The sequence below is a fragment of the Bicyclus anynana genome, chromosome 6 (assembly GCF_947172395.1).
Source record: "Bicyclus anynana chromosome 6, ilBicAnyn1.1, whole genome shotgun sequence".
Taxonomy (NCBI): Eukaryota; Metazoa; Arthropoda; class Insecta; order Lepidoptera; family Nymphalidae; genus Bicyclus; species Bicyclus anynana.
In genome coordinates, this window is record NC_069088.1 from 17,795,900 (window position 1) to 17,822,137 (window position 26,238).

The following is a 26,238-nucleotide window of genomic DNA, read 5'->3' on the forward strand; positions in this document are numbered from 1 at the left end:
CTATAGGTTATTCGTTTTACAGGAGATATTCGTTTTTCAGCTGCATTTGCAAAAATAAGACAGTTTACTGAAGTTGATACAGCTAGGCTTGTTTATTTTGCGTACTTTCACAGCGTATTTATTTTTTTTATTAAGTGATTTCATTTGAAAACTTACCGAAAACTTATCCTTCAACATCTGACGATCCTTGTCACGCAGCTTCGCTGGCAGCGGCTCGTCCAGCTGTAAATGAGATAGCAACTTGTTCCAGCTGAAAATAAAGCAAACACAATATAGAAGTCTCCAATCAAAGAGATCTTAATAAACGGTATCCACTGACAATGTTCGAAATTATTCCCTGGCTTGGCTTGGCCGCACTTTTTTTTCACATGTTTTCCTAATCAATCAAAATCAAGGCATTTGAACAAAAAAGGTCATCATAAAATTTGTTGCAAGGAAGAGTTATCTGTTGTTACGGCATTTTAATTTAAGGTTAGGAACACGGGCTGAGGGACAAGAAATTAATCGGATCGTAAAAGTCGTTTTCAGGACTTATATCTGGTTTATGTGTTGTGGGTTAAGAGCTCCCAGTCCATTGGTTAGTTGGGGTGAGTAGCAGCTTTCTTAAAGTACAAGTTACCTTTGCACATAAGCGTTTTTATAGTCCTGGATCATGTCCCGGTAGCTCGCCTCGCACTCCGGCTCCGCCAACATCAGCACGTCGAGCAGACCGCTGCGCTGCAGACCCTACGCACAACAAGCATAGCTTGTATACTGGGGGTATTAGTTGTTGTATCGAATAAAAGTGTAAAACTAAATGATCACTAGAGATTGCATTTAGCTAAAATATGCACTAAAAAAAGGGCGAAATATACACAACGAAAATGTATTTATTATTAGAATTTACGTTTATTTTAACATTTTAATTATTCATGTGTTGCTGAAATGTGTCGCAATACGAACAATATTTTTTTAATGATGGATGCTAGCTGGCCAAAACTTGAACCTAGGAAATAATAATCTGTAGTCGAACATGTTTCTCAGTCTAAACATTCATAGAGTGTGTATGTTATGATAGTATGAAATAATCAGTATATGGATTTGCTATTACTGCTTATGGACACACAATTGCACTTTGTAGGATGTTACTTGCATGCCCTGAGAACAGTTGTTCAAGGATTGTTTTATCATACTTCAGTATGATAAAACAATCCTTAAAGAAAAACAAATAAATCCTAATAAATAGGTAGCCGTTTAAAGCACCAACAAGCTACTACCTTGTATCTGCAAATAAATATATTGATTGATTAATTAAACATACCTGAAGCAAGTACAGAGTATTGTTGAGCAGGAAAATCGCTTTCAGCGCGTCTGGATACTGCTCGCTTTTGGTCCTCAACGAAAGGTTTAACTGCGCCAACACTTTGCCTGCAATGTTGAGAATATTCAAAGTTAATTATTTAATACATCTGTTAGCTTTAGATGCAAGTAAATAGATAAGTATTACAAAAACATCAAAAAGTTGTTACATTAAAAATTATAGAAATATTTTTTTAATGGGTCCAGTCAAATACATCTTGATATTTTTTTTTCGTCATTGGTATTGCTCGAAAATATAGATCGTCACGAAATATCTGTTAGCGTGCGTCCTAAGCGTACTGATTTATGAGTATATTACTCTAATTAACGAGTGCATTTTAGATCATTATTTTTCTCCTCCTAAAACTGTGCTTGAGGTGTCATTTAATTCGAAATCGCATGTAGATAGTTTTGGAAAAAATTATAGGGCCGCTCGCAAAAATTGCAAGCTATATACATTTAACTAAAAATAAATAAGGGGTTTGGTTTTTTGCTTATATCTCAAAATAAATTCAAATAGAAGAGAAAAAAACTACAAAAAAAGCATAAATATCCATCATTTCGTGTTCGTTGTAATGACATATACTCACGCATGTACAGAGCCAGCATGAGAGCGTTCCGGTCCTGCCCGCCCGTCAGCTGCGACGCAGCGCGCGCATACGACGCCTCCGTGGCCAGCGCGGGGCCTGCGCCGACACATGGAATGGTCTTAACAGCGAGCTGACTACATAATATGGTGACTGGAAATTTTTGATACTATCCGCGAACAGAATCAAAGCAATAACCCAGATGATCACACAGAAAAAAAATCAACGCATATCTATTTTATTTCGACACTAGAGTAGGTATTCTATGTATATTAAGATGTTTCCTCTACGTTAAGTTATGTTCTTTGCATCTGGGTCTCCCAATTGCCGAGATTGGTCTATTTTTTGCGGATAATAGCAAACTAAAATATTTTTTTACTCGTGTCATTTAAGATTATGTGTTAGTTTTAAGATATTAATAAAGCTTATTGGACTTCCGCAAAGTAACACCTACTTCAATATTGAAAACGCGCTACGACATACCTCGTGAAGAGAAACAGGCATAGCAGCTGAACCGGAAATATCGTTTTCTTTCATCCCATCGCAATAAATAAGTGATATTTCCTGTTCGGTGCTATAACATAACTCTTCTGCACGAGTTGTGGCGCGTAAGTTTTAGTGTGGTGTACGTACACCTACTGATATAGTTATGCGCACACGTACCGATGTTCTGCATGTGCGCGGAGAGCGCGTGGCAGTAGGCGAGCGCGGCGGCCGCCAGTTGGTGCACGGTGCCGTCCACCGCGCCCGCCGCGCCGTCGCTGCGCACCCCCTCCACCCACTCCTCCAGCGACCGCACGCACTGCCGACAACAACGTTCTCTTAACCTAAATGAATTTTTCTAATAACCAAATTTTTATTCATGATTCCTGTCATAAGTATTCTTTGCACCCCTTCCTGCTCACCTTTCACCAATTAAGCTTTTCATCACCGAACTAGCCTATCGCCCTGAACAGAATAAGTCTCATTCCTGTTTCCATACCAGACGGTGGCTTTAAATTAATTCGTGTATTATTTCTTTAAAAAAAAAGACTTAACATTTGGTGGCAGCGTAAAATAATTTCTTGTAATGTCCCCGGTATCGTCTTCGTATCCGTATATCGTGTTGTAGAGAAAAAAATCCTGTAAGTGAAAACCTGTGAAACAAATTGCGTACATGTGTTTGTGAGTGAAATTCCTGCGAGATCCTGTGCCTTTCCAAATGCCCTTTGCTGCGCACTGCTCGTGCAGTAGCCGGCCCTCTCAGGTGCAGCCGACCGGTATACCGCCGGTTAGCAACAAACAGTGACCTCCGTGAAACGACCCGCACACCGTGTACTAATAAATGATAATTCTCGTTTTGTCTGCATTCATGTGAGTAACTCTTGGTCATTGCGCTTCTCAAAGTTGTATGTAATGTGTTATTTTATAGAAACATTGACTACTCTGATAACTCTCTTCACATCGGCAAATGGTTTCTAAAATTACATTTTCATGAACCATCATATCTCATCCCTCCAAGGTCATAATTTATAATCGAATGCTCAGTTCGTAACCCTGAAGTAAGAGAAGGAATAATACTAGATCAGAAAATTTCGGAAAGTCTCTTAATAGCAAATAGTGTAATCCGTGTGAAAATAAATAATAGGATAAACATATCAGTAATAAATACTTCGAAAGAACCTGTAATTTTAAAATCAGACCTTAACTTAACGCTGATTCCTATCGACCCATCTGAACTCAATAAATATCCTCATATTCCTATAAACCACGTTAACACCTCACGTGACTCTTTTACCCGAAGCAAAAAGGTGCTCGAACACTTGCGTATTTCTCACTTAAACAACGAAAAAGAGGAAGCTCTTTTGAAACTATTTCATCTTCCAGGTGAAAATCTAACACACACTGACGCTCTGAAACATGAGATAAAGACAATGTCAGGAACACCAATCCATACAAATACCTATCGTTTCCCAGAGATCCATAAAGACATCATAGAACCATCAAACTCCCCATGGTCGTCACCAATATGAGTAGTCCCAAAAAACTAGATGCCGATAATACACGAAAGTGGCGAGTTGTAATAGACTACAAACTAAATGATGTCACGATAGGCGGCACTTATCCCATACCTCAAATCACAGCAATCCTAGACCAACTCGGTAACAGTAAATACTTTTCTACTCTAGACTTAGCATCTGGGTTTCATCAAATCTTGCTGAATGAAGCTGATAAAGCCAAGACAGCTTTTACGGTTTCTGAAGGTCATTTCCAATTCTTGAGGATGCCTTTTGGTTTAAAAATGCACCTTTATGATAAAATAAAATAATACAAATATCAAAATTGTTCAAGCGTGGTATCAAACTATAATTACCGTACACCTACAGCAATTTATAATGTGTACTGCTGCTGTTAAAGCTAGTTCTAAGAACGATTCTTATATTATTAGAGCATTGCTAGACCAAGGTCTAGTTAGTAAGTGAGGAAACTGTACAATTACTAGGTCTTAAGCGTACTTTTGTAAATGGTAAGGTGTCCATAGGTCATCACTGGCAACACGCACTGTTCGAAGACTTTCCTCTTCAGGCACTGCGAAGAAACTTCTGAGTTTGTTGAGCATGGTATTAAATTCATTCAGAGTCTCTGCCACCTAACACACTACACTAACTCTCATGATATAATATATACTCGTATTTGTTATTGATTTCTTTTACTTTCAATCCTGTAACTGTGTTCAATATACTTTCTACATACACAATACTTGATTTTATACTATACTAGCGGACGCCCGCGACTTCGTCCGCGTAAAAATTGATGTAAACTTCTCTACCTCTACCTTACCCTGCTCGTAAACCTACCCAACCCTACCCTACCCTACCCTACCCTACCCTACCCTACCCTACCCTACCCCTACCTTACTCCTACCCTACCGCTAATGCTTACCCTTCCTTCCCCCCACCTTACCCTACCCTAACCCTACCCGTAACCTATCCATACCCTATCCTACCCTACCCCTAATCTACCCCTACCCTACCCCTACCTTACTCCGACCCTACCGCTAACCCTAACCCTTCCCTACCCCTACCTTATCCCTACCCTAACCCTACCCTACCCCTACCCTACCCCTATCCTACTCCTCCCCTACCCTATACGTTCCATATCCTTCCCCTACCTCTACCTTGCCCCTACCCTACACTACCCCTACCTTATCCGTACCCTACCCTACCCCACCCTACACTTTCCCTAAATTACCCCTACCCTACCTCTATCCTACCCCTTTCCTACCTCTATCCTATCCCTACCCTCAGCAAAATTGGTCCAGCCTTTTGTGCGTGGTGCAATGACCAAAAGACTATAATTTCCCAAGCGACTTCTATGCTAATACTATAAAGAGGTAAAGTTTGTGTGGTTGTCGGGGGTAATCTCTGGATCTACTGGACCGATTTGGAAAATTCTTTTACCAATAGAAAGCTACATTATTTGCGAGTGTCATAGGCTATGTTTGGTCCTCATATTCATATGGGAACGGGAACCACGTAATTGAAACCGCGGGGCGTCATATAGCGGCATTTCTGCGACTTTCAGAATTTTTGTATTATCTCCGAAACTATATAACTAATTAACATACTATAAAGGGCAAATCTTATCTCTATAATATCCTTGTGATTATTAAATCATTTATTTTGATAAGGATTTAAGTTTAGTTGTGTAAATAATGACGTAAACCTTAGTTTAAAATTTAAATAATTTATTAAAGTACTAAAGGTACTATATCTGCTAAAATATAAAAGATAGATATATGGTGTCGCGGACTTTTTTGTAGAACTTTTAAAGGTTCAAAAAGCCTCCATACATTTATTTCAGTTATGCGCAATGGTTGAGGCAGCGCATGCGAATAAGTAAGTTTTTCGGTCTGACCTGTAAGAGAAAACCCGCGATATCTCAGTAGTTATATATGATAGAAATATAAAATATAGCCTATAGCACTCCCCGATAACGTAGCATTCTACTGGTGAAAGAATTTTTAAAATCGGTCCAGTAGTTCCGAAGATTACCCCATTTCAAAAAATTGTTACAAACTTACAAACTTACAAACTTTACCTCTTTATAATATTAGTATAGATAGACTAGATATTACACAATACTTGATGTTACGAGTGTTGTAATGCATACTTGATGTTTTCCCATTCGAGATGTTGTACCATACTTGATGTTAAACTATACTTGATGTTAGAATATACTTTATTTTAAACCATATGTACTTGATTTTAAACTGTAGAACTTGGCAGTTGAATGCTGTTTGATATTAAATTTCAAGATTTTTTTAAAGGACTAAGTCGTTGGTTGTGTGTAAAACGATTAATCCATGATGTGGTTATTTCAAAACTGACATCTTTAGTGTGTGACAAAATAACTTTTAAGGGAATCCTCCCTTGTGTTTACGAGTTAAAATACGAGTTGAAATCGTTTTTGATTACCTACAATATAAAATTACTTTTACTGGTGTAATATAGAAATAAAAAAGTCGAATGAAGTAGATGAGTTTTTCATTATTAAGAACCATTATAAATAAACAAATGTATACACTATCTACACTAATATTATAAAGCTGAATAGTTTGTTAGTTTGCTTGAACGCGCTAATCTAAGGAACTACTTGTCCGATTTGAAAAATTCTTTCAGTGCTTTATTTATCGCGCTAAGATCAATAAGAGCGCAGCACTAATGAAGAACTTGCACCGATTTCGTTCAAAATTGATATTTGAGCATTGCATGAATGGCGAAAACTGATTTTAAAGTATAAATTTAAACTAGGCCGCCATTTTCAAAATTCTTATTCCTGCACCGATTTATTTCGAAATCGATATCTAGGCATTGCATGAATGGCGAAAACAGATTCTGAACTCAAAATTTAAAAAAAAAGGCCACCATTTTGAAATTTCTTACTCCTGCAACGATTCTTTCCGATATTTCCGATATAGCATATAAAAAAAGAAAATTATAAAGGGGCACAACAGTGTTGCTTGAAGTGTTTGTGTATGTGCGGATGGGAAGTGTGTACGCACGTGGTGCTGGCACGTGTTGAGCAGCGCGGCGTAAGGCGCAGGGGAGGCAGGGTGCAGCGCGCGCTGCATGTCGGGCTGCAGGCGCTGCAGGCGCGCGTGCAGCGACCACACCGCCGCCGCGCCCGCGCCGCAGCGCGCCGCCGCCTTCCTGCAGCGCGTGCACACGCGCTCCACCTCCGACGCTGCGGGGGCACACTGTTACAGCGCAGTGGACTGACCGACTGGTCCGAGTTACGAGCAGCGGCGAGTAAGTCTAGCGCTGAACGACACGTGGAGGTGATCGCTGCGCATCAATACTGTTACGCGCACGAACTGGAAGATCGCAGGTGTCTTATCAATACGTGGTACGGCGCAAGCTCACCCTTCATCCTCACATAATACTTTGGTTTTAGACTCAATACCGGTCAGCGCTAGATTTTGTCGCTACTTGTAACTTGCGCCAGCACCCAGTAGGAAGAAAGAAATATAAAAAGAGAAAGACAGAAATAGACAAGAATGGTTGTCATATTAGGCTAAAAGACCCAGGATAACAGGGCGACTGCAGCGGTTTTAGCCAGTAAAAGTCCAGCGTTACCTAACTCAGCTAAGTGTCCATAAAGATTTTTCCTTCTGTATATGAAAACAAAGGAGTGTGCTATAAACACGACTGAAGTAAAACTGTTTCAAGAATTTACAGAACGTTACACTTTTTGTAACGCATTCACCAGCCTAAGCATGCCAAGAGAAGTTTTATTGAAAAGCAAGTCACCCAGCAGCGCGAGGCAGTCCTTCATGATGGCGGCCAGCAGCGCGGGCAGGCGCGGCAGCGGCACCAGGCCGAGCGCGTGGCGCTGCTCGCGGCGCGCCAGCCGACACAGCGCCGCCGCCAGGCTGCCGCACGCCTCCGCCTCGCGCTCGTCCACCGCCTCCGTGCACTCTTCGGAATCTGTTCAATATGGATTCCGAATATCTAATATATGAAATTCTCATGTCATATATTAGAATTGATTGAAACGACTTGACCAATGGTCATGAAATTTTTTTTGCATATTCAGCAAGTCTGAAGGTTACTATCTATTTTTCAAAGCCCTAAGTGATAAGAGTTGTCCACCCTAACATATTTTCTATACTCCCTTACATACGATTCATAGTAATACTTAAAAGGCAATTTGAAGGTAGGAGTAGGCTAAGTATAGAGTAGAGGTAGCTTGGTTAGTTAGGGGTAGAATACGGTAGGTGTGGGGTGGGAGTAGAATAGGATAGGGATGAGAATGGGGAATGAGTTGAAGCGAATCTTGATCGGGTCCACTAATTAAATAATAATTTTCAACACAAAGATGAGTGTGCTTTGGACCACTCGACTAAAGTTAAACTTCTATCAAAAATGAAAAATAAAGCGCTAGCCTCAGCAATAACTGCATCACAACAGGTTCTTGAAATTGCAAAAAGGGATTTTCAAAGTTCTCTGCGAACGCCACCTACTAGTAGTTGAAAACAACAAACACTGTTTTATTATACCTGTAGATGATAGCATGCATCTTAAAAGTCCGATTATAATTTTCGTAACACATTCACAACTCCAAGTCAGGGTCTGTGACGCCTTCATCATAATATGTTTACTGTAAGAGAGGGGGCCACGAGTATGTCAGCGGTGTAGTACTCACACGCGTCGCTGATGGAGCGGCGCGGCCCGATGGCCAGCCCCGTGGACTGCTCCAGGGTCTGGGACGCCTTCATCATTATGTTTATGGCGCGCTTCTCCAACCTGATTACAATTACAATGTTATCAGTAAAAGCGAGTAGTAGTAGTAAACACTATGTAGCTAAGAGAAGGTTAAGGTAACTGCATCAAAAATGAATTCAGTAATTTTGTAATGTTCAATGAAATATTAAAAAAAAAATAGCACTCACACTTTTTGTATTTTGCTAGTTCTCCGTTGTGTGCTGTCTGCGCGGTTCAGCATGTTCTTAGTTCTCTGTAATACAAGGAAGACCGTAGTAACAAATCTAAATAAATGTGGGCATTAAATCAATCAAACAAAATATTGTACGGAATATAATAAACGGTTGCTGGTGAATGTAAATTTTATAACTTTGCTAGAACTTCACGGACAATACCCTTATAGGATGTGTTCCTTGAATTTTTCTGTGAAATATTGCTCTGTTAGAGACAACAACTCTTCCACTAAACACCACGTGAGCCATATCAAAGTCGTCACCGGCGACATTTGTCTCTCTGTCAGCCTAATAGCGGTGCAACCAGAAGTACCGCTCTATCGCTCTCATCTTTTGGCTAACAGCCATATTGTCTTTTTCACTTTACGAGATAGTCGTTGGTCGCATGTTAGAGTTCTGCCAGGGACATTCATTTGCTTCGGATTGTCAATGCGCCAGTGTCGTATCAGTGTCAGTGTCAATGTGGCCGCGTGGCGCAGTGGGTAGTGACCCTGCTTTCTGCATCCACGGTCGTGGGTTCGATTCCCACAACTGGAAAAGATTTGTGTGATGAGCATGGGTGTTTTCCAGTGTCTGTGTGTATTTATACATTATATAAGTATTTATATGTAGTATATAAATGTATATGAATATTATAATATCAACTATCTTAGTACCCATTACACAAGCTACTCTGTATGCTTACTTTGGGGCTAGATAGTGATGTGTATTGTTTAAGTATATTTATTTATTTATTTTAATGTGAGTGCCGTGACGTACCATGAGCGGCGAGGCGGCCATGGAGCGCGAGCGCAGGTAGTCCCGGAAGGCCTGCAGCGAGGCGAGCGCGGCGGGCGCGCGCACGGCCACGAGCGGCGCGGCGGGCGCGCGGCCGGCGGCGCTGAGCCAGGCCGCCGCCGCGCGCATGGCCTCCGCGCCGCCGCTGGACGAGCTGCTGCCGCTCACGCTCACGCTGTCCGCGCTCGAGTCTGCGCACGGCGGTGCAAGCGTTGTGTCAACACATTATTATAAAAACAAAAAACCCGACTGCTTAAGCGGGATGAACTAAAAAGAGCAAAACAAGTATCACAATATCTACATAAAGTTCTGACAAATGACACCTCTATGTCAAAAACCGTCAAGCCGTTTCGGCTGTAGGGCGTGCCAAAGAAATGGACATACATACACCTATACGCACGCAAAACATTACCCTCCTTCTGACGCAGTCGGGTAAAAACAAATTCATTTATTTCATGTGGTCTTTTAGTGATGCAATTATAATTCGAAAGTATATATACCTTCCTCCAAAGCGATCATATCCATGAGTGCGGTGGGAGACAGCGGACGGGTGTTGCGACTGAGGAGCTCTTCAAACGCACTCTCCAGCTTCAGCACTCCCGCATTGTACAACTGGTTCTGTGACACGTTTCATTCATTCATTCATTCCAATTATTACACAAGCAGGTACCTAACTTGTGATTAGTAAACTAAATTGATTTTTACATTGCCAGATTTTTAATTGTTTATTATTAAAAATAGATGCTATATCTATGATTAACAATTAAAAATCTCATTTATACTCTTGGAATTTGGTAAGTTAGCTATGATTATCTGTATGGTTTATATAAATAATTAAAAAAGGGTTGAAAGCCTACACAGATTTTCTCGCGGAAGAAGTCATGGGCGTCAGCTAGTATTACTAATAATAAAATGTTAACATTCAGTTTAACAATACACTATCTTGGTATCAATATCTCACACAGGGTGGAAACTAGCCAGAGTCAAAATGTATCTAACTTGATAAACTGATAATTTATCTACTTTGATATGATTTCTAAATTGATCTGAATTAACCAAAATATAAATAAATATAATATTCAATATCTTTTTAATCTTTAACACTTACAATATTTTCTAACTCCACACTTTGAGGGTTATTTTTGTTAAAATAATTTTGTGCTTCCGCCAACTTGTCCAGTGCCTGAGAAATAGAACAAAAAACATTTAAACATTGTTTTGAACACTCTAATTTTACAGTACATAATGTTCACACATAATGACATTAATACTCAATAATTAGCAGCTTAGTGTAACTTGATCAGTAAAGTCAAAGATAACCATTATTGAATATTGTTAGTATATAATATGGTTCACCTCTAAGTACATGTTGAGTGACTCAGTGGACCCCGTGTGTGGGCCGGCCTGTATGAGGTCTGACAACTCTCTGGACACCATGTAGTAGTTTATTACATGGTCTAGAGCTGTCACTGTACGCTCCATATCTGTTGACAAACATCACAATTCAAATGTGAATAAATAGTATTCCAAAGTTTAGGGATATCAAAAATATATCTGATTATGTTTGATGGGCATAATTGTCATAGCTTTATCATGAATGAAATAAAGTATAGGACAGTTTCATCACCTCCTAAGTGTTGGATAATCTAACCATAAGTATTGACAAAGACAAAAAACAATCATACACTTATCAAAAGGTGGTGAAACTGGCCATAAGTGTGAATAAAAATGGAGCTTATGATCATTATAATGCATACTCTATTTGCTCAAAAACAGGCATTTGTTTTCTTTACCCCCTTCACTTCCCACTCTGTTTGTGGGTATCAGATACAGAAAAGTGACTTATGATGTTGCTATATTAGTGTATATATGATAATTGGTGTGCTGCAGAAAAAAATAATACCTATTTGGTCAGTCCACAATGATATTATGAGCTAACATTTTAATGCTTTCTCTAAATTTATATAAAATAAATATAAAATTTAATTCAATACCTAACTAATATTCAAGTCAGTAATCCATTAACCACTCAGCCCTTGAGGCCTTGGACCTTGGTGTAACAATACATTTGAGTCTGCCAGTGGAGGAGGACAGGTTAAGCAATCAATACCTCAGTTTCATGTAGGATGGTGCAGGTGACAGTTCATTTCACTCTTGAAAGTTTGCCTAGATTAACAATAATAGTATGTATTATAATCATCATACCGGCACCTGTCTACATACCCATGATTTATGAAAAACACTTAAGTTCTTAAATAAACTGTAGTTTTTCATAAAGTACCTTCATTTCTTGATTTTATTTTATTCAATCATTGAAGTATGTTAACGAAAAGTTTGCAGAACACTGCCCTAGTGTATCTTACTGTGATGTATCTGCTGTAGACGGGCAGTGTCTCCGTACAGAGGCAGCACAGCCGTCTCCAACTGCTGCAGCCTTTGCTCACAGGCCCCCAGCACATTGCACACATCACTGGCCAAGGTGGAGCTGCGATTGGCTGCTGCTTTCAGCTCTTGTATGTTAGTCATCTCCTGCTTACATCAATAGATAAATCCATAACTAAGTTCAGTTAAGATCAGAGAAATCTGGACAGAGGCAATCCTACTATCATAGGAGACAAATAACAATTAGTGACAGTCACTATAAAGTGAAAATAGGTATGTGTGATGGCATGACCTATTTTCTGATATATGGATTAATTTTTATATATATATAGGTTAATAGTAAATTTGACTCCAAATTTCACGTTCTATGAGTACCTATAATAATTAACTCATACCGTAAATACATTGAGCAACGCCCCTTAGCGTATTACCTTATTTTATCCAAAAGAAATGTTCTTTAAATTATATTAATTATACTCGTTAAATTATATTAAAATAAAAGAATATTATATTTGTATTATTGATAAGAAAGTACCCTTTTCAACTTCATTTCAATTTCGAATTTCTTCTCCACTGCGTACATCTTTGCGAGTAAGATAATATGAATATTTTTATAAAAATATGTAAAACATTAGTTTGGTTTATTTATTGATTAGCAATTATCGTACATAATTTAAACAATAATTATATGTAAAAAGACAAAATCTAGAAAGTAAAAACTAAAAATCGTTTACGCTAGAAATGAAAATTTAAAACATTAAACAACACAACAATTCGTAATTTCAAAATTCAAACGTCAAATATAGCTGTCAGTTGTCACTGTGACACCTGACACTGTCACACTGACATCATAGATTAAATATATAGATGAAAATCAAAGAATAGTAGAAAATACGTTTAAAATATATCAAAAAGTTTTTTATTTATTATGAATTTAATATTATTTTAACTATTAAATTATTTGTATGATGCGCTGTTGTATATAATGTACGCTATGGTACACATTGAAAGACAATCGGTGAAAAATAGTTGTATGTGTATCCGAAATGAAATTGGTGACGTGACGTTCGACGTCGAAACGTGGCTGACGTCTACGGCTTTGACTTGTCAATTTGTGTTCCAACTTCCACGATCGTTTACTGACTCTCACTTGTAAAAATTGTAAAAATTAATTCGCAAGAAACTACTTGATCTACATATTTTAGTGCTAATTTAAGGGAACAAATAAGTTATTGTAAGCATATTCAGATGTCTGTTAAATTGTGTAAAAGTTACATTTGTTAATTATAGCAAAACTTATTGAAATCTAACTTGTGTACGTTTGTTGTAGAAAAATGGATCAAATCGCAAAATTTGTAGAGCCAGGCAAACAATTCGCAAAAGATTCCATCAGATTAGTAAGAAGATGTACAAAACCCGATAGAAAAGGTAAGAAATTCGTGAGAAATTATGATCTACCTACCATATCAGAACTGTGTTTTCACATTTTGTACAGCGTATTAATAGTTATTGAATTGAAAGCTATTGACTAAGATTACATTAATACATACTTTTTCAAAATGACACATGCTTTGAATATTAAACCATTTAAACTTGTATTAAAATTAGTACAAGTTTAAAAGATTTGATAATCCAGGAATGTTTCACTATTATTGATTAACGAGTGGACGCCGACTTTGTCTTCCCTTAGACCTCCTTAATCCGTCCCTCTTGCAAAATCCGCCCTTAGTGGATGTCTATAGTGTTTTTCAGAAATGATGGGTATGGTGACAGTTCATTTCACTATTAAAAGTTTGCCGCGATTCACGACAATAGCACGTATTATGAACGACATAAGGCAGCTGTCACCGTACCCATGCTATTTAAAAACACTACTAACTGTAAACTGTAAACTACCTCTGCCAAATTTCATCTTTGTATGTCAAGAGGTTTTGAGATTTCATGATGAATGACCTTTCACATTTATAAATTGAGATATAGATGACACAGACTATCTAGTTAGTTAGTTAAAGTAATCAGTTAGTCCCACTCTTTTATGAGAGGAGAATATAATGTTTCTTTTATGGTCATAATTTTGGTAAAGTGATGGCAGTCTTTGGTGGTCACACTTGCCTTATAGCTATTCAAGGTAACAACTTTTTAGATGGTTTTTTAGCTTAGCAACTATTCATATTTAGTTCTTTTTTGTCATTTTTTGAAGAAAAAGCAAATAAGCCATATTAAACATTCCCAATGTGCAAATCAAACCCAATCAAATCTAATCTTTTGGATTTGATTATGGTCTGGTCTGGTCTTAATTGTGGAACTATTGAGTCTTACTAAATTAATTTGTTGATTAACCATTATTGCTTGAATTTAGTGATATTGACTAACTACTGTATTAATATACTCAAAGCACAGTGTAATTGGCAGACTTCACACAAGCAAATTATATATGCAGGTATTATGTATGTGGGTTTCCTCATGATTTCCTTCACCATTTGAGACACATGATATTTAATTTTTTAAATCTGTGTGTATGTGTGAAGGCTGCCAATCCTCATTGGGCCAGCGTGGTGGACTATTGGCCTGTCCCCTCAAATTCTGAGAGGAGACTCGACCTCAGCAGTAAGCTGAATATGGGTTGATAACTAGCAGTGTAATTCCCAACTTCTGAATTTTGTAAGACTAATAAATTCTACAGAGTGTCCACACGCAAATGTGTTGTTTTTTCACTTACCATGAAGTGAGCCATCTGCTTGGTCCATCAATGACAAAGGAAACACATTATTTTTTACTTCTTTATTTACAAAAGCCACTACTCACTATGTGTCCAATGTTGAACATGGACCTTTTTCAAGCAGCACCAGCACACATAATTCTTGACATTCTGGATTCAATTGCAGCTAGGCAGTCACTTTCCAGAGGTTATCAATCCACCTAGTTAAGGGTGCCCAAGGTCTTGTTAAATAGGATTAAAAATGGTGTTTTTCTTTTATTTTCAGAATTCCAGAAAATTGCCATAGCTACAGCAATAGGCTTCTGCATCATGGGCTTCATTGGATTCTTTGTGAAGCTCATCCATATTCCCATCAACAACATCATTGTGGGCTCGTAGATTAGGCTAGTTTAGTGCATAGGAACTTTTGCCACAGCTTAGCAACCATACAGTATTTACCCATTCCTATAAATTAATTCATTCATGGTTCATTTGACAAATATTCCATTTATAGTGTTTTTGTTGTATCCATTTGTAGCATAAACTTTGTGCTTAAAGTTAGTTTAAAAGAGTAACTAAACATGTTTAATTTTTATGTATCAGATGTTGCAGTAAGCAGCCTGGCATGCCTCTATAATAATGTCGTCATGTACATATTTTAAAACACAGTTGCTATAATATTGCTTATGTTGTGCATAAATGCAGCTCCAATTTATGTGTTAAGGATGTAATGTATTTAGATTGAATTATTACAAATTATGATTGATTGCTCAGCAAGGCCAAAGTCAACTGTGTAGAGTTTCTGTCTAAACCAGTTATTGAACATGATACTTTTCAAACTGTATGATAACTAAGCTGTGGTCTGTGTATGTTAAGCTCTCAGGTGTTGACTGGTGTTAAGTTAATTCTCATACTATCAGATTATTATCATTACATACATTTTATTAGAATAAATTATTTCATTTTCTAACAGTTGTTTTAGTTTATTGTGCCCTTTAAAATATTATGCCGTAATGCATATTTATTACATTTATTAATAATGATTAGCTGTACTTTCGTACCATGGGTATATTTTTATCTATCCTAATTGAGGTGTTACTGAGGTGCAATAAAAATACATAATAACTTGATAAAATATATTTATTTTATATTTCTAACAATTTATAACAAGTAATAACATAACATTGCTTATTCACAATATACACCTGGTTGTACATGCACAATATTTTCTAATATTTTTTCTGAAGTAATCTGATTTAATCAGACATGAGATTCTATAAAAGTTATTGACACAGCCATGTCTCAAACAAGGAACCCAGGAAAAAAAGGACTGCTTTTATTGACTTTTGTCATCTATAAAGTGAAACTACATGCAATTTTTTATATGATTTTTTCCGGGAAGCACCAGATGTGATGTGGATTACATTTATCTAATTTTGGGGCTCCTGTAGTCTTATCATGGATATTGGATACGGCAATAGCTACGCCCCTGAATGGAGACCTCGCATAGGAAAGTGCATTGGCGATTGATTAATGGGACTGGCGGTTAGACTAATAAGGAAGATAGAGGGAGAACGGTTGGTCTGGCAGTGGACTTCAATCGGCTGAGATGATGTTGATGTATTTTTTTTATGTAGGTAATGTAGCTTGACTACAATTAAGCCCGATGGAAAGCATTAATGCAGTCGTAAGTCGGGGCGCGCTTGCTATATTAGCCATATAGGCTACAATATTTTGGTAATAGAAGTTTAGGTCTGTCTAGACCTAAAGCTTCATAAGATAAAATTATGTTCAGGATAATAATGTAAGCGGGTAAATAGTCCGTCTATCAGTGTACCTTCATTGGCTGAGATGATGATGTTTAGGCTAGAATATTTTGGTATGAGAAGGTCGGGGTCAATCCATGGCCTTCTGCATGACGTGTATGTAGTAGGCAGGCTCGCGGACCTGCGCCAGCGGCTGGAAGTCGGCGAAGATGCGGTGCGTCGCGCGCCCGTCGAACGCCTCTTCGAGCATGCGCGTGAAGCTGTCGAGCTTGTGCGGGTAATAGCACAACCGAAACTCGCTGCAAACAAACCATATATTTTTTACGGCCTACTACCGAGCCAGGACCCTTATATCTATACTTCTATACTAATATATAAACCTTTTGTTTGTTCGTTTGATTGAACGCGCTAATCTCAGGAACTACTGGTCCGATTTGAAAAATTCTTTCAGTGTTAGATAGCCCATTTATCGAGGAAGGCTTATATATATTATCCCGGTACTCCTACGGGAACGGGAACAACGCGGATGAAAGCTAGTTACAGATAAGGGGCTATGGAGGTTACACTTACCACGCTGATCCAATGCGGGATATCTTAGGGTGAAAATGTTAAATCATTTAACGAATAGGTACTCAGATTTTAGCGATAATGACCTTGACGAGACCGACGGCTTAACGTGCTCTCCGATGCATGGGGTGTACTGTGAGCATGCAAGTAACACTGACCAAGTTTCTAACTCCGCACTGAGAATTTTAGCTTAAACTTAGAAAAAAGAAAAGTATAGTACTTTATAGTCCGACACAAGACTCATAGGTACCTGGTACCCACCCTCGTGAACCGTAGGGTAGGTAGGTTTGAGTCAACATCTGTAGGTATGGTAGGCCTAGCATGCGTGAATGACCACGTTTGAAGACATTCGTAACACTCCAGATAGTCCGCGCGGTCTGAGAGAGGGGTAGCGACGCCCCGCGCGCATGACATTATCCCCGCGCAGTCCTTGTCCCAGGATGATAGATAGATAAGATGCTGAATTTGATTAAATGCCAGAAACCTAGTTAAGTCCTACTTATCCTATGCTATTAAACATATTTGGTAGCATTTTAGAGCATACCTCTTCTCAGTGTTGAGTTCGTCTTCGGCGGCGTCGATGCAGTAGTCCAGCGCCACGAGCTCGGGCTTGCCGCGCACCACCAGCACCGACGTCTTGATGTCGACTGGGTACCGGCACTAGAATCATGAAATAATAATCATAAACACTTTAGGGCTCCCGCATACGGGCCACCGGCCACAACCACAAAACGCCGTTACCGGCATATTTCCTGTAATTTTCATACATTTTACATAGACTCGCCACACACGGTTGACGCCGGTGGCCGCCACACGCTACAATCGTCGCTGCTCGCTTCTTGTGGCCCGCACGCTAAGACGTTTCTGAACATCCTGCATGAAGATGCGCAATGCAAAATTTTTGGTATCAGCGGCAAGGCATTGCCCCGCGCGTGCCTCTCTCCCTTGTCGCCTCACGCGTCTTGATTGTAGCATACCTACTTACTTTATAAACTACGTGCGCGTGGCAACAACACAGCTATACTTTCCGAGAAGTCTTATAGTTTGCCTGCAAGGTTTTGGTGGGTAGGCAATAGTTGAGGTAGGCACGTGAAATGTGTTCGTTAATATCCCTTGGAAACGCTCCATACACTTTGGTCCTTCAAGATAATGCACTTTCCATTTTACTAAATGGAAAACACCTTTAATTTTCTTTCACGGGTTTCATCGGGTATGGAGGGTATGGAGGGTGGGTTGAGGTTCTCATAAATTTGGGGGTGGGGGGGTTTCTATCCGTTGCAAGGGGGTACTTCCTAATTTTAGCAGTAGGTATCGACCTAGTAGTTATTTAGATTGTTTTTTGTTAGAGAATTTTTGAAACTGAAACCGTCTATCAGCAGATGTCGTCAATTCGTACGTATGTCGCAAAAACAAAACTGTCGATTTAAGCAATCATCATTCCACGTCATTAAACAAGACCTTTAGCGGGGTCACTCTAAAGTTTATTAAATAGTTTGATATTAGTGATACGAGCCGCGGATATAATAAATATTGTGATAGCACTGATTGAGCTATTACATCGCTCGTAATTTCGACTTGTGTCAACAACACGATAACATTAAATAATGTAAGCACATGAGGAATGAATATTTTCTTAGTGTTGTTAGTAACAATATCCTAGGTAACAATTTACTAATTTAAGTATAATTAGATACCTATCCTTAGTTGAATGAAGTATCTACACACCCCTTGTATAAAGGGTTATTATTTTCTTAAATTGGTCTGGCTTCGGCTGCGGTTAGTTACCGGTTAGCACCGACAAAGACGTACCGCCAAGCGATTTAGCGATTTCCCAAAGATTTCCGGTACGACATCGTGTAGAAACTAAAAGGGGTGTGGATTTTCATCCTTCTCCTAACAAATTAGCCCGCTTCCATCTTAGACTGCATCATCATTTACCATCAGGTGAGATTGTATTCAAGGGCTAATTTGTAAATAATAATATAAAAAAAAGGATTTATTTACACGAGCAGCAACTGCAGTCGACGGCAAATGCTGCTCGTGTAAATGAACCCTAAGATAACTTGATGATAATTTGAAACTTACATTATAATAAATGGAGTGTCCAGGAGTGGCGCCACTGTCGATCATGGCGTCGTAGTTCCTGTGGTCTATCAGCAGCAGTCCTCCTGGCTTCAGAACTTTGGCAAAGTTCCGCAAGCACATCTTCTGTGTCCGCTGGTCTTCGTACTCGTCCAGTAAATGGGCGAACGAGTTCCCGAGGCATATGACGGCGTCGAACGACTCGCCGGGGAGGAACGCTTGCACGTCCTGTGGTAGGGTTTCCCAACTCGCTTCTTCGATCACTGAAAGTCGCATACAAATATTTAGAATGTTAGGTATCAAAAGAAAGAAATAGTAAAATATTTTAGGTAAGTACCAGTAACTTTATTCCTGGTAGAGCCCATAGAAATGAACCATGTATTTCTATCGTAAATCTGCAATATGACTCTATAATATATCTCTTAAAATAATAAGACGCTATTGTAGCACTAATGTAAGTTTTACTTCCATTTAGCTTCCGTAAGAAAGCAAATATTTGCGTTGGATTCGGTAATTGCCAAGCTCTCTACACATCATAAGACCAAGATCTGATCAGAAAGATAACAATCCTGGATTATAGGCGTCACAAGGGCTTATAATTATTAGCTATAGCTAAATTATTTTCCCCATTATAGAGGGGTTTTCTTATTTTTCTAATTACGCAAACGATTTTAATGATGATTGAGGTCCTAAATTGAAAAATTAGTAGTTAAGTAGGTAAAAAAAGTGAAAGTCCTTTTTTAATGCATTGTTTTTATGGCGTAGTTAGTTATAAGCAAATCCGAAAAACGCTGGCTTACGCTTACCCCACTCGTCATAACGCGGATCTTTCCTCTTTTCCCAGCGCGCCTTCAGCGCGTGTTTCAGCATCTTGTCGGACGCATCCACTGATACCACCTTGAATCCCTCGTCCAGGAGCATCATGGAGTCTATTCTGTAACAACATTTCTCTTTAATGTAAGTTCCTAATCCAATATTTGAAAACCGTTAAAGAATAAATCAAAGGTACCTAAATCTTTTCTCTTTCAACTATCAGTAAGTAGCTAAGATTTGGCAGTAATGTTCATTCTCTAGGTGGCCTTTTCGATAAATACCTAACAAGGCAAGCATCCACAGCAAATGCAAATCTTTTCAATGTTATTTACAACAATACTATTCACCTATTAAGTATTTGTCTTTGCTGCGTAACCACCAGATTTTCAGATACTTAGAGCATATTGTGTCATATAAACAAGATGTGAGGTCATCAACTCATCTCCTTATCATAGTGTTGCTATTTGCTAATGATATGAGATTTGATTTAAAATAATAAATAGCAAACGCCGTCATAAACCTAGCCTTTAACCTTTGATGAAAAGTGATTATCGCATAGTTGTGATCTATAATAAAATCAAATGTACCTATCCCGAAACTATGAAGTCAATCATGCAGCAATGTTGCAGCTTTCTACTATCCCTGTACGAGTATGTAATTATTTTCGTGGGCTTTTAACGATCCTGGCGCAGTTCCTTAACTGCGCCAGGATCGTTAAAAGCCCACGAAAATAGTTACATACAAATTAGGTATGGGCTGGGGTTCATCAGAACAGAATCGATAAACGATTTAATACTTTCTACATTGGTTTACGTCCGGTCTGTTACCCAACGACAAAGACATCCAAGTAATTTTTCATATCAGTACGATGACGCGTAATACCAGTCAGGGTCTTATTGATGTCACACATTGAAATTGCAGCCGACGCAAAAATTGTGAAATAACGTCTCTATGTGTTTATAATGATCAACTACCCTTTTCGAATGACCACTGCGATTTACTGGGCACTTTTAAAGTCCCTAGAACACAAATAGGTGAGCTTAGGTGAGAATAGGTCTGTTAGTTACAAAGCGATAGAACTTCCGCGAGCTTTGGCTCTAATACAACTAAAACTGCGAAAGCTGACAACAAATACTGCTGCGCTTTCTGTGGATATCCAAAACCTTTTTTAGAATTTTATTTCGTGAGCTTTTGACTTAGACATGAGCGCGTTTCCGACCTAATCTTGCATGTAGTGACGGATATGTAGTCTTGGCCGCTCTAGGCCCCTAAGTAGGTACTAGCCGCCCCTATATCAGCAGACGTCATACTATAGACTAGCCGACGACCGCGATGAAAAAATCTTCGCAAATAATGCATTTTACCAGATTACAGTAAGTTAACCTTGATAGATACCTTGTTTAGAACTTTTTAAGGGGAACATTTTCAACCTAAATATTTTTATCATGAATTGGCCGCCTCTGAAATCTAGCCGCTTTTGGCCCCTGTCGCTACCAACACTGTTCCCTTTACCGTGTGATAGAGAATTCTATAAAGTACCTACCATACCCAGCAACATACCCAGTTCCACAGGCCACGTCCAGTACGCGCTCGCAGCCATGTTTCCTCAGCAGGCCGGAGAGGAAGTCTCTGTAGTTCTTCGTCCTCTGGTTGCTATCCCCTATGTACTTCTTCCACACCCTCGCCGCCTTGCCGTCCGCGTACTGGTCCTTCACACCCTCGGACGGGATGCCTTGCGAGCGGGAGTGGAACACTTTGTCCGCTGACATTGTTTACTGAAATGTAATGAGGAAACTAATTTTTACACAGACTACAAAGCAGGAGTAGGTAGGTATGTTCGTATGCCTAAAGTAATGTGTAAACCTATCCTGTTTTGTTTGGGTTTCGTTAATACGGAGTCTATCTTGAGCAGAGTGCCTCGGATTATTGTTTGCCCCATTGTTCTAATTCGGAAGACTAGTCAATAATCTGGGAAGTAGTACCAGTAAAAGCCTTTTTCATACCTATATCTACTGTCCAAGAAATGGTCTTGTTGAGTGTTTTTAAGAGTAGGTAAGTGACAATAAGTAAATATAAATTTAGTTTCCTACCAAGAAAATTCCCAGGAGAAGGAAAATATCTTGCTACTTGCCACCTATTTCCAAATATCTAACTACTTTATCGAGTAAATGACTAGGTATCAAGGTACATGTAGAGTTAAATTTTTTTTTAAAAAAAAACAACCGTTATTTTTTAAAAATCTACTAAATCAATAAAATTACCTACCTACTTAGTAATTAAATGAAAGGCAAAATAATAAATCAACCTTAGATAATTGTTCAAACAGGAAAACGTTTAAAATTTACAACATTCATCTAATCTAGATTAAAGATTTTACTATAAGTAAGTACCTACATAGTTTAAATCGTTATTTTCTAGGTTCCCTATTATTCGTAGACATTTAATTTTTTTTATATCACAATATTTATTAAGTAATCAATAATCCTTTCGTATTTAGGAAAGCACTTACAATAGGTACTATGCAGGCGTCTCTCGTGAAAGGCTGCCGGTCTCTGAATACAATGAGTGACAGCTCGCGCCGTGCCTCCGTGCATTGAAACTGTACAGGCGACAAGTGTTTTAGCGTGACTTTGTTTGATCTTTATTACAAACGTGAAGAACTCTTCATGAACGATGACTCTGCTTTCTTCTATAGGCTGACTTATAATGAGATACGAGTATCTTAGCATTCCATGAATTTACCAAGCAGGTGTCGGGTCCATCGCGTGGTAGAGAGAAAAACACCGAGCAGAGTCCCGGACTTGTGACTACAGGATGTAGGGTTAAGGAATTCCTTGACGATCGATCAACACTCTCCTCCTCTGCTCGTGTTGTTCTCCCTGCCTAGCCAAATTTGGTAAGATCCTGTTAGAGCAGCTTTGGGACATTTCAGTAATATATTTGAAAAGATCAACTGTTAAATTTCCTTCGCTCTTGAAAGAGATTTCCCACATTCATAGTTGCTGTAGGTCTGTTCTATTCAGATATATCGCTAAAGCAAAACACGAGGTGGAATGTTTAATGCAAATACAGTACAGTAGCGTAGCGTGCCTTGGAGGGGCCCTGTATCGAAGTTGGGGGCTCAAATATAGAGTAAGGATTTCTCACAAAAAAAAACAAAAATGCTTACTTAAAGTAAAAATGAGAGACTTAACCTGTGTAGGATGTTTTCAGTTTTTGTACGCATGCTAAACCGGAGAAAAATGAGATTGCTCATTTTTACTTTTGCCATTTTTGAAGTGAAACCTTTAGGCAGTTATTTACTTACATTTTTTTTTTCGGGAAACAACAGATTACGTAAAATTGTGGTTTGCATTTTAGTGTTTTTTTCTTTTACAAGTAAGGGGTCCTGTAGTCCCGGGGGCCCATACCATTGATACATCATCATCAAGTTGAAAAAATCATCACATAAAAACAAACACTGAATTTTCAGGCCAATTAATGCCTGTTACCTAGGTAGGTACCTACTTACTTAGTACAACTATTTTAGCGCTAGGTATACATATATATATTATCTACTTAACACTGAAAAACAAAATACAAACAAACTTGTGCAACGATTATTTTGTATGTGAGTGCCAATTCATCATTCCGGATGCTTGAGTGTTGATATCTTGTTTTTACTGGAGTGATGTAACATTGCGTCGAGTTTACGGGTGACGAGTGACGGGTCGATCGTCTGACTGGCTCCAGTCACAGTCAAGTTCAAGAAAGCTAATGACTTCAAGAAAATGGCAATCATAATATTATCCTCCCCCCGCATTCTGTAAAGTTACAGCGTGTCAATCCTTCGTTTCCAAGGAAACTTCGTTGTCATATTTAAATTTTGGGATCCCATACAAATTCGAGTAAGACATGTTAAAGGCGATTATTTGATTGAAGAGTGTAAATTAGCAGAATCGCACCACAGGTTTTCAATATTAATTCAGTTTGATTGCTTGATGAGCAATAATTTCTCTGTTGTACGTCATCTGAAACAGTTGAGGCACAGTAATCAGTATGTGGTTGAGGCTTGTGCGGTGCGGTTTTATATTATGTGAGAGGTCCTGCGGTTGGTTCCCAACATGGGTATCTGTCATGGGTATAAAACTGTAATAGGTCAAATTCTGTACATATGAAGATATTTTGAAAATGTTTGTTGGTGGGCATTAAATAATCTATAATGAAGCCAAAATTATTTTTTTTCTATATTTTGTCTGTCTGTCTGACCGTCACGCTCAAACTACAGAATGAATTAAAATGAAACTTGGCTTGGTTTAAGACCATAATACGCAGAAGGTTATAGAATACTTATTATTGCGAAAATAAAATAAGAAGGGGTGAAATAGGGGTTGAAAGTTTTTGTAGAAAGTCCTTCATTTTAGAGTTACTGCCCGTACCTCGCTCCGCCCATGCTACAAGCATTTCATGGAACTACGAGCAAAGATTTTCTACTAGGTATTACCTAGATATGATACGTGCCTACAAAATCACCGTAAAAAGTGATCCAAACTTAGCTACTCCACTGAGCGCATACATGCATAATTTTCTATTTACTTTTTTTTTCTTTTATTCTTTATAAGTTAGCCCTTGACTACAATCTTACCTGATGGTTAGGGTTCATTTACACGAGAGGCAGCTGCTACCGACGGCTGAAGTCGATCGTCGGTAGCAACACTAATGATTAAGATAATTAGTCACTTTTATAAAATCTTTGAGTACGAGCTTGCAAAATTTCTTTTTTCCAAATCTTTCTATTTCTTGTTACTTTAGCTTCAGAATCTTCAGATTATTTCCTAACAAACTTGTTTACTTACTAATTGTCACACATAGCTTTGTCATGCGATAAAAATATGCACTATCATGTTAGTAGGCATATCAAGTTACAGAACAGTTAGCTCTGACTATTACTTTGATAATAACTGAATTTATTTACATTAGGTAGACGGTGTCTGGTGAACACCATAGGTACATACGTTGATAAACCTACTTACTTAGGTAGTACCTTCGGATGCAATTTTTATGACATCTCGGAAATCAACTGCTGCGCTATCACAGAAAACATTATGTACTACACGCGATTAAAAGTACAGGTCCTACCTCTACGGGACCGAGGCGTTATCTTATGATGTATAAATATTTCATCAACATCATCATTATCACCACCCATTATGCCTCCACTACTGGACCTCTTTAAAGCAGCGCCTGTCCGCTTTATCTTTGGCACAATAAAGAAATAACTGTGTATTTGGCTTTTTATATCCAATCGATCTCAGCCTCCCGCAGTTCGTCGCTCGACGCGTAATGTGTTTACTTCTTAATAATAATATTTATTTGCATAAACATGGTATTTAATTATGTATGTATTATGTGATAGGAACCTACGAATCAGTGCCGTGCGTTATCATCGGTCCGGTTTCAATCGGTTTGTTTTTCTCTAACGATTGTCGTTCAATGGACGGTATCATTCGCTGACACGAACGTGACCCGCGATCGAAAGATTTATCTAAAGAGATAAATTATCTGAATAAAAATACTTGTAATTACAACATACCGAAATACCTAGCTGTACGATTTTTGTGATTTATAAAGTGTGCCTCAAAAGGTAAAGATATGAATACTTTGCTATAAAGATTGAGTTCTTAGGTACCTACAATAAACTAATCTAAGTAGGCACCTACTCAACCAAGTAGGTAACCTACTCATTCTATACCTACTTTTAAATCTATGGTAGTCATAAACCTGCTTCAATCTATATCTATATCTATACTTATAATAAATCTGTAGAGAGGTCAATTCTGTACATGAAATATATTTCCAAAATAACTATCAGGGGGTGATTAGTGATCGATACTGATGCCAAAAATGCAATCAATAAAATTTTTGTCTGTCTGTCTGTCTGTCTGTATGTTCTTTATAGAAACAAAAACTACTGGACGGATTTTAACGAAACTTGGTACAATTATTCTTCATACTCCTGGGCAGCTTATAGTATACTTTTCATAACGCTACGATCAATAGGAGCAGAGCAGTGAAGAGAAATGTTGAGAAAACGGGAGAAGTTACTCAATTTTTTAAGCTTCCGTCGCGTGTACAGCCTTAATGGTTAAAGCTACATGGAAATCATGTATGACGGAAATGTCCTCCTTAAAATTATCTATAAAAACACAACAGCATATATATGTGTATCTTTTATGGTTGACTCACAATAACACCTGTAACTCCCGATAG

At 38.4% G+C, this 26,238-nt stretch overlaps 3 protein-coding genes across 4 annotated transcripts in view; 1 reads left to right on the forward strand and 2 right to left on the reverse strand.

Moving 5' to 3' along the window:
• The window catches only part of LOC112050232 (exocyst complex component 7), a 16,320-nt gene extending 3,491 nt beyond the window's left edge, over nt 1-12,829 (reverse strand). Inside the window, exons 1-15 of one of the 2 annotated variants that reach the window (XM_024088450.2) lie at nt 12,599-12,829; nt 12,045-12,210; nt 11,038-11,165; nt 10,790-10,864; nt 10,182-10,299; nt 9,664-9,872; nt 8,860-8,924; nt 8,613-8,713; nt 7,718-7,894; nt 6,970-7,151; nt 2,589-2,727; nt 1,929-2,024; nt 1,301-1,407; nt 620-726; nt 157-250 (exon numbers count right to left, since the gene is read on the reverse strand). In XM_024088450.2, the coding sequence (XP_023944218.2) occupies nt 157-250; nt 620-726; nt 1,301-1,407; nt 1,929-2,024; nt 2,589-2,727; nt 6,970-7,151; nt 7,718-7,894; nt 8,613-8,713; nt 8,860-8,924; nt 9,664-9,872; nt 10,182-10,299; nt 10,790-10,864; nt 11,038-11,165; nt 12,045-12,210; nt 12,599-12,646 (1,812 nt within the window). In that variant the 5' untranslated portion in view covers nt 12,647-12,829. The remainder of the gene's footprint in view (nt 1-156; nt 251-619; nt 727-1,300; nt 1,408-1,928; nt 2,025-2,588; nt 2,728-6,969; nt 7,152-7,717; nt 7,895-8,612; nt 8,714-8,859; nt 8,925-9,663; nt 9,873-10,181; nt 10,300-10,789; nt 10,865-11,037; nt 11,166-12,044; nt 12,211-12,598) is intronic. The other variant, XM_052882181.1, reaches the window with a different exon arrangement.
• Nucleotides 12,830-13,133: 304 nt separating this feature from the next.
• Nucleotides 13,134-15,731, forward strand: LOC112050223 (protein transport protein Sec61 subunit gamma). Its single transcript, XM_024088438.2, has 3 exons — nt 13,134-13,297; nt 13,394-13,491; nt 15,048-15,731. The coding sequence occupies exons 2-3, from the start codon at nt 13,398-13,400 to the stop codon at nt 15,158-15,160; spliced, it is 207 nt and encodes a 68-aa protein (XP_023944206.1). The 5' UTR covers nt 13,134-13,297; nt 13,394-13,397; the 3' UTR covers nt 15,161-15,731.
• Nucleotides 15,732-15,883: 152 nt separating this feature from the next.
• LOC112050222 (glycine N-methyltransferase) lies at nt 15,884-22,644 on the reverse strand. Its single transcript, XM_024088437.2, has 6 exons — nt 22,499-22,644; nt 21,550-21,764; nt 19,983-20,110; nt 19,180-19,439; nt 17,639-17,754; nt 15,884-16,826 (listed from the first exon to the last, which is right to left on the reverse strand). Exons 2-6 carry the CDS (start codon nt 21,756-21,758, stop codon nt 16,658-16,660), a joined length of 882 nt encoding a protein of 293 aa, XP_023944205.1. The 5' UTR covers nt 21,759-21,764; nt 22,499-22,644; the 3' UTR covers nt 15,884-16,657.
• Nucleotides 22,645-26,238: the final 3,594 nt, after the last annotated feature.

Coding starts and splice junctions, on each gene's coding strand:
- LOC112050223 (XM_024088438.2), top strand. CDS start 13,398: ATGGATCAAATCGCAAAATTTGTAGAGCCAGGCAAACAATTCGCAAAA. Junction 13,492..15,047: donor TACAAAACCCGATAGAAAAG/GTAAGAAATTCG, acceptor TTTTATTTTCAG/AATTCCAGAAAATTGCCATA.
- LOC112050222 (XM_024088437.2), bottom strand. CDS start 21,758: ATGTCAGCGGACAAAGTGTTCCACTCCCGCTCGCAAGGCATCCCGTCC. Junction 20,111..21,549: donor GACGTGGCCTGTGGAACTGG/GTATGTTGCTGG, acceptor ATGTTGTTACAG/AATAGACTCCATGATGCTCC. Junction 16,827..17,638: donor GAACTCAACACTGAGAAGAG/GTATGCTCTAAA, acceptor GTTTGTTTGCAG/CGAGTTTCGGTTGTGCTATT.